Source organism: Astatotilapia calliptera, chromosome 23 (genome assembly GCF_900246225.1).
Source record: "Astatotilapia calliptera chromosome 23, fAstCal1.2, whole genome shotgun sequence".
Lineage (NCBI taxonomy): Eukaryota > Metazoa > Chordata > Actinopteri > Cichliformes > Cichlidae > Astatotilapia > Astatotilapia calliptera.
The window spans coordinates 17722728-17730919 of NC_039323.1; the positions used below are offsets into that span (position 1 = coordinate 17722728).

General features: G+C 40.9%; 1 protein-coding gene across 2 annotated transcripts; it reads right to left on the reverse strand.

The window, feature by feature from the left end:
• Positions 1 to 307: 307 nt before the first annotated feature.
• On the reverse strand, positions 308 to 4961 carry LOC113016990 (uncharacterized). 2 transcript variants are annotated; one of them, XM_026160240.1, is made up of 5 exons: positions 4371 to 4951; positions 3867 to 3921; positions 1371 to 1526; positions 1032 to 1127; positions 308 to 779 (listed from the first exon to the last, which is right to left on the reverse strand). In XM_026160240.1, exons 1-5 carry the CDS (start codon positions 4469 to 4471, stop codon positions 462 to 464), a joined length of 726 nt encoding a protein of 241 aa, XP_026016025.1. In that variant the 5' UTR covers positions 4472 to 4951; the 3' UTR covers positions 308 to 461. The 2 variants fall into 2 exon arrangements, 1 of the variants encoding a protein (XP_026016025.1); XR_003271346.1 differs by having other exon boundaries at positions 1032 to 1526; positions 4777 to 4961.
• Positions 4962 to 8192: the final 3231 nt, after the last annotated feature.

The following is an 8192-nucleotide window of genomic DNA, read 5'->3' on the forward strand; positions in this document are numbered from 1 at the left end:
AAAGAATAAAAGTGGCTCAAGTGAACGCAGTGCTTTACCTTTTCAGAAAAGGTCAAATGACAAAAATAAAATTAAGATCCCAAAAAAATATAAATCCTGAAAAAAAAAAAAAAGAAATTTTGCACTGTGACATAGTTTTTGAACATCTTATTTTGAGTCCAAAAAATTGGGAAGATTATAACTAAAGAGTGACCAAAAAACATCCATAATTTAAATAAAAAGGTTTCAAAAAGGATTGCGAAAAAAAAAAAACAAACATACAGAAGATACTCTCTTCTGTATGTTCACCTTAATGTGAATCTGGAAAAGTTAATACACACATACAAACACAGTTTATGGTACAAACATTATTTATGAACAGGAATGTCAACACAATGTAATGTCGCAACTGAACCTTTTGATGAGCATTACATGTCACTTAACAAGTCTAACACTTTAAGAACAGCCCTGTGAAATTTTGTCTACAATGAACAGAGGTCATTTTTCAGTCTTTGAACCTTGACACAAAGGTTTCCTGGATCCAGCTCCATGAACACTTTTTGAAATGCTTCAAATGTGCATGTGAAATTCTTGGGGTATTTCAGATCCAGAGCATAGCACAGTCCCAAAAGATAGCAACAGGCTTTGCTCAGATTCCCAAGTTTGCCCAGAACAGTAACGCCTTCAATAACAATACCCACATCAGTAGGTTCGCCTGACCTGTCTTGATTCTGCAGCAGGTAAATCTTCATCACCTCCTCAGCCAAAGCCTCTTCAACAAAGACAGCATCAGCACCGTCCTTTAAAAAGAGAAAGAACTGTTTTCAGCTCACATATTTCCAAACATTGAAACAAAAAGTTTCATTTGTATGACATTACCGGTACTCATAATATGTGGACACTGTGCTCCAAAATCTTTGAGCAAATGCTATTCTTTTGTATGCTTTGAAGTGTTTTTTTTTTTTCTTTAGAACAGTATCTTAAAACTTTTCTATGATCTCACAAGCTAAAATAAACTACTAATATTCCTAAAACAGATTTATTGCACCAACCTCAAAGGTTTTGATTAAGGCACTTGGATCCTCTCCCAGATGGTCAATGAGACATCTGATGATGACTTCTCGTTTTTTCTCGATGGAATTTCCACTCTGTAAAACAGGAAGTCTCAACTGAGGCAAAATTTGCACATTTAAAACATGACTTACCATTTCTAGCTTAAACATAACAATTTTTTTCTGTTGTTGACCTGTTTTCACACCCACCATCAAGGTAAGAACACCTGTGGAGCTAAAATATTGAACAGAAACCTAAGAAAAGCCGTTTTTAGTGGAAGGGCCTCTTCAGTGCTGTGTTGGAACGTTTTTGTGGTTAGAAAATGCAATCTTCCTTACCTGAAGCAGAAGGTTTAACTGTGCCCTGTGGCGTTGTCCAGCAGCACCTTTCTTGGCTTGAAACAAGGACAGGAGTTTGGATGAATACAAGTCCAACGATGACATGAACTTTGGTTCAAGGTTCAGGGTCGTGATCCTATGAAACTCTGCACTGACCTGGATGGGAGAGGACAAAAAACCAAGGACAAAAAAATCTGAAGGCCAAAATTCTGATTCAATCAAAAAAAAAAATCTTTAAGTGGAACTACCATTTTTTGCAACCTGGACCTTATTTTCTAACATGCAAAAGATTAATTTACTCATCCAGACATAAATCCATATAAGTGGAGTTGTTCAGTATGCAGACTAAAGCCTTAACATAAAGTATTATCTTCCACTAAGCTTCTAAATTTTATGTTATGAATTGCTTGCACTATTTCCCTGTGAGATTGTATAATCTTGGAGGGAAGAGGCGGAGCCAGGTTGCCCTCTGAACCATCGTCTGCCAGGCAGCGATGCGAGAGGAACACACTGCTGAAGTGGCGCACATATTCAGAATCGCGTCAGCGGCTTTACAGAGAAAGCCTTTCAGCTCCTCTGGCAGCTCTGCTTCCTCCACCTTCCTGGAGATGACAAACGCTAGCAAGGCAGTGTTGTTAGTCACTGCAGCTGACTGAACAGTGCATTGATGTGCGCGATCAGTGAACCTTGCTATCAGCTGGTCAAGTTTGGCGGGATGGGCCGGTCGCTGTCCAACGACCTTGGTCATTTTGGTGCCGAAAACTGAAGCGAGGCTCGGCTCTAGAGGGGGAACAGGCGGAAAACTCCAGTCTGTGAAGCCCTCTGTGAAGCCCTAGGTAGAGACCGGCGCTCTAATCTTCACTGGCTCTGCTGCTGCCTCAGAGAGGTAGGTCATCACCGCCGGGAACTGAGGCCAGATGGGATCTGGGCAACGGAGCCATACCTTCCCTCCAGATCATCCGATGGGGGTGGAGCAGGCTGAGGGACGGGAAGTTCCTTCTCACCAGCTGCCTCCTGGATGATGCCAGGCAGATCCAGGAGCAGCGCACCAACAACTGGGAGCGGCGTCCTCGCCGACATGTGAAGGCCAGGGGTGGATGAGCGTCCGCTCATCCGCCTCCCTTCTGTCGCCAGGCTGCCCAGCTCGGAGGCAGTGGAGCTGCCACCACTGCTGTTTTCCTCACGGTGGGTGGAATCATCCAATTCCGGCCCACTATCGAAGAACTCGATGGCTTCTTCCAGCGAGTACCTCTCTCTTAGCGGGAACGCCTCCTCAGCATCAGCCTTGAAAAAGGCTGACCTCCGCTGCTTTTCCTCTGGCGGGAGGAGCTAACAGGAACAGCAATAGGATTAAGGTGTGAGGGCGAGGTCCGCATGGTGAGGACCGAGGCAGCCCACGCAGACGGCATGTCGGTCATACGATATGATGTAGCCGGTCTGGCAGGATGGACACAGACGGATGGTCTCGCTGGACATCTTCTGGCTGGGTGAAGAAAAACGGTAGAGCCGATTTCCTGGTCTCACCGTAACTTATACTAGACCAGGGTGAGGCCCACACAGCAGGTGGGCGTGGACTAAAATACTTCAGTGCTGCGCGCACAAGGGGAATACCCACTTAAAGGGCTGCGCCTATACTCATAGAATCTGGGGTTACAATACGTAACCAACGTTTCATAAAAATATTAAATTACTCTTCACTCTTTACTCTTCAGTAAAATCTAGTCTGTCGTTATGTGCTCCAGAGTTAGATAAGTGAGACAAAGGCACTTTGCAATCAGCCCAGTCATTCTTCAGTCAGGTTACATTAGCTTAGCCTAAAACAAGTTAAGTGAACGGAAATTACTAGCATTCATTGTTCCCTAGGCTTGGGAATGGTTTTGATTAGAACCATTCTGGTTTTGATTCAGATTCCTCATTCCTCATTCAGTTAAAAGAGCAAGGACAATTCAAATGAAGACAGGGTATGGAATAGCCATGACCAAATGTACCATGTTTCACTCGATAATGTTTGAGTAGTGACACTTTTGATGACTCCTCATGTTTGCAAAGTTTACACTGCCATCTCATCACCTGTGACCTAAAAAATTGTGAGAAAATATGTCTCACAGTATGAAGATGACAGAATGGTGTATAACCATATTTACACAGTTTTTGTATGATTAACTGATTGAATAACCAATACTCACTACCAATTCAGGTGGAGGATACAACTTACAAATAAGTCAACATGGAACAAAGTACAATACTTAACCACATTGAAATAATCTGAATCACATCACCACGCTGTATAAATAAAAAGATAGTATGGTGACACTAGATGACAGACCATGAACACATCAATATATTTACCGAACTGAAAAATTTTTGGCATTTGTATGACCCACCACAAAACCAGTATAAATATTTAGGTGGTATCACCATCCACTACTCAGCTTGTATAAAACAATATCATATCATTCCAAAATTTAACACATCAAGTCCTCTGAGTAAAATTACCTGCTTTACTTTGTAGTTGATGCAGATTTTTTTTCTCCTGGTGGTGAAGATGGTGCTGAAAAAATACAAATCAAAACTTTATCATTACAAAACATGTCACTGAGTAATCTGCCATAACATCAATCTCTTATAAGAAATTTTAGCTTGGATTGAAATAAACATTTATTTATGTAAATTGGGAGTAACTATACTGGAAATAATGGTACTTTTGGCTTGACCCAAAGGACCAAAGCTTTTTTTTTTTTCATTATTTTCTGGGATCTGAAAGGAAGTAGGGCCCCGAGTCTAAATTTACTTAAGGCCCCACAGTACTTTGGACCGGCCCTGGATGAGGTAATCTGCTGACCCGGGCGGTCCTCTCAGCGTTCTCTCAAAAACTGGCCCTGTTTGGGACAAAGCTGAAAACAGCGTCTTATATGCTCTGAAAGACCCCACATAGAACAAGAAAGCTAAGCAGCATGGTTGCTGCTATGAACTGTTCCACGGGCAGGTCTTCTTAGTTACCAAAGCCATTGATGACGTCTGTTCATCTCCTGAACAACCTGACAGAGTGAGTCAGGCCGCGTGACTACCGCAGCTCCCGCACCGCGACTCAACAGGGCCATTTTCTAGAAATGTCTGAGCACACCTGCTTTCACGTGGTTCCTAAAATGCCCCCGATTAAACGGTCAGGTCGCTGGTACCGGGACATTCCGGTCAAATTACCCGGAACGCAGATAGCGACTCAGAACGTAAAAGGATAAAAGGGTGCGGTTTCCCGCCGCCTTTACTGGAAGACGGGTTGAAAACTTAAATTAACGTGCACAAACACGCTGCGAAAAGTGAGCCACCATGACAAACGCTTTCTTCAGAACATGTTATAAAAGAACGGTGTGGATAAAGACAGCTAATGTAAGAATTGGTCACTTACCTGAAAACGTTACCAAGTCTGCAGTGGATGTGTGTCTGTCTCGTTCAACGTGCAGAAAATCTCCCATGAGGCCATGCTCCTCGCGCGCGGTACATGCCAAAGGTCATTAGTCTTACTCAAAGTTTTAAGTTAGTATTGGGGGACAAAATTATATTGATTTTGAACCATTAATAATTAAAGTTAAAGACAATGATAAATATGAATACCAGTGTCTCAGTTATTTTGAGTACTTTCTATGAGATATATTGAGTAGATTTAAATAATGCACCCTGTGTTTCAAATACAGAATTTTTTTCTTTTAAATAAACTTGAACAAAAGAGCTCAGTTCAACTCAAAAACTGGTGTTGAAAATTTAAGCATTCTTTTCAGTATTTTCAACTCAAGATAACACTTTTGTGATTTTCAAAGATTTAATCAAGGTCATCTAACTTAGAATTATAATGATATTTACTAAGCCCCTGAATAATTTTTTAGGGTGTATTATTTGATGCCACTGAGGGTTGAAATGCACACAGGAGGCATCAAGGGAGCCGGTGTTCCCTACAGCTTCACTAACTGACTTGTCTATATGTTTATGGGATTTATGTTCATGTTGATTACAAAGATCTGCAGAAAGGCTCCAGTTATTCTTCACTCTGTACATTGCTGTACATGCCTTGTATACTTTCTTCAGCTGAACTGTGTACATTCAGGAAATATAACTATAACTACTGAATCATGCAGACCGCTCAAACAGTAACAACATTATCATCACTGAAATGGATACAAACTGAACCATTTCAGACCTCCAATCACAGCCACTCCAAACCCAGTGGCTGTGATTGGAGGTCTGAGCTCCACACTGAGATCCACACCTGGGATCAAGTCTCAGATACAAGTCTCAGTAGTGGGAACTGAAAACAGGTCTGAGTAGGATAAATACAACAAAAGATCCTGCCTTCAAAAGTCCACCTTAAAAGCTCACAGACTCACTGAAATCTTTATTCTGTCCTCTAAAAAACTCAGAGCAGGACTTATCTCATCTCACAGCTGTCAGAGTCTCTGAGCTGGATGGACTCTGAGGTCCTCGTTTCTCCCCAATGAATCACAGTAAACAAATTTTAAAGCTTAGACTCACCCGAGCTGCACAGCAGACACAGCAACACCACCGAGCTGCAGAGAATCGACCACTGAGAGACGCACATGAAGGTGATTACGTCCTGCTGCTGATGTCAGATGCAAATTTAACTGCCAAAGGTATGAAAACACCCCCCTTCATTGTTTATGTACTCTGACAACCTTGGAGTCAGAATGGAACTATGTGGAACAGTAGAAGCTTCATCACTGATGAGGAAATTTTCCTTTTCCTTGTTCTTTCTGTCACAGCCGTCTATGATAGACTGAAGTAACACCCGAGTGCTCTGTGCTGGTGGTCGGAGTGAAAAACCAGTGGAAAGGAAGCAGAGATGTGATTGACTCAGAGACGGTGGTGTGATTTTTTTTTCTTTCCATGTTTTTTGTCAGGCGTGTTTGTGTGCAGGAAACCTTTAAACACGTCTGAGGCTTGCTGTGAATTTACGTCACTGTTTATATTGTTTTGTTTACCTATGCTATTCTTCATAATGACATCATCAGACAGTTTATTATCTTGTAAATTTCCTATGACTTGTACAGTTTAGGCAACATTGTGCTACTGTATAGTTACATTGTATGTGTCATTTAATCCACAGTTTTTGGACTTTTGTTTATTTAAATATTCTGCTTGATTGTTTGTCTGTCTAACATCCACAGTTTTCAAGATATCGTATTGAAATATTGTGTGCTTATAGATACCAATAACAGCTTCAGCTGAGCTAATTCTGGTGAAAATCGGGTCAAAGTCACAGCAAATGTGAAAGTCAGTAAAACCCCTTTATCCACATTTTTTTTTTATAGATTGCCTTAAAACGTAACAACAATACACTAGGCTTGGGGAACATTACCGGTAATAATCGTTTCACCCTGACCTGTATTGTTAGCGCCTAAGGTCAAAGTTCACCTTGAAAGGAATTTTCAAGAAAACATATTTAGTATAATATTAACAGGCATGGAAACAGCTGTACAACACACTTTTTATTTTTTCAATTTGACAACATCACAGTGACACCTTAACAGACTGATGTCATCATGTTGCCATAAAAAGATCATCAACGTTTTATTAAAACCCTTGTCCTTTTACCGGGTTGTGCTCTGTGACTTCTCTTGCTTTTTTTCTTGAGTTCTTGCTGGTTTAGTGTTTGAGTCTTCCCTCAGTATTGCATTCATGTGTCCGTGTTTCCTCCTTTATCTCACTTCCTGTCTTATTTTTACAGTTAGTTGCTTTGCTATTAGTTTTGCTTCCCTCGTGTTGTCCTCTGTGATTTAGGTAAGCTGTGTCTTGTTTCCCTGTTTGCCCTTCTATGTGTATAAATTGTGGTTAACTTCCACGAGTCTTTTGTCTGTTCTGCTTGCCCCACTGTGTTTTCAGGCTTTGTTTCAGTTTCAGTACTTACTTACAGACTTAAGGATGGCTGTCTTTACTTTCTCCAGATTCTCAGTCTTTTCTTCACTTTGCAGAAGAGTGACAGTGGAAGACATTTTTTGATCTTTGCAACCAGAACAAAATGAAAGCTGGAAAAAAATTCTATTTTTTACAGTTCACACAAAAAATAATCTATAAGTTTTTTTCATTGTCATGTGACTCAGCAAACAGCAGAGATCTACAAGGGAAATGCATAGCATGGAAACAGAAGCAAGCCGAAAATACTGTGTATAGATGAATAAAGACAGAATGAGAGAACATCACACTCCTCAAATGCACTTTAAACACTGACAAACTATGAGCTGTGCTTGACATTTACAGCAGAAAACAGGAATTTAAAACATATTAAAATGAAACAGACTAAACCATAAATAACAACAGTATTTGGTCATCAACAAAACGGGTTCCTTCAGGCATTAAATAGCATGTTAGATGGTGTAGTACCTTTATATTTTTGTAAAATAAATAATTCCAGAAGTTCAGACAGCAGCAGAGTTATGCAGGACTGGCCGTCATTATACAAAAACGAATGAACTAAAGTGTGTGAAGACATCTTCAATCTGAACAGAGCTGTGAGGACAAATACAGCTTTTCCCTCAAGCATCAACTCTGTGCACACACTTAAATCACAGATCACAGTGACTCCACTGCAACACACACAGTCAGGAGGATATTTTGCTGAGGAGACATTTCTATAAAGGTTTCAACAGGAAAGCAGAATAATAAGAACCACAGAGGAGTCGTTGCATTGACAGCTCCTGCAACATAAACAGGATCCGGATCAGTCAGGTTAATATGAGTGACTCTTAAAGATTCTGCTGTGCATGACATGAGGCACAGCTGTGTGAGGGAGCTACAAACCTGACACGATGAGGT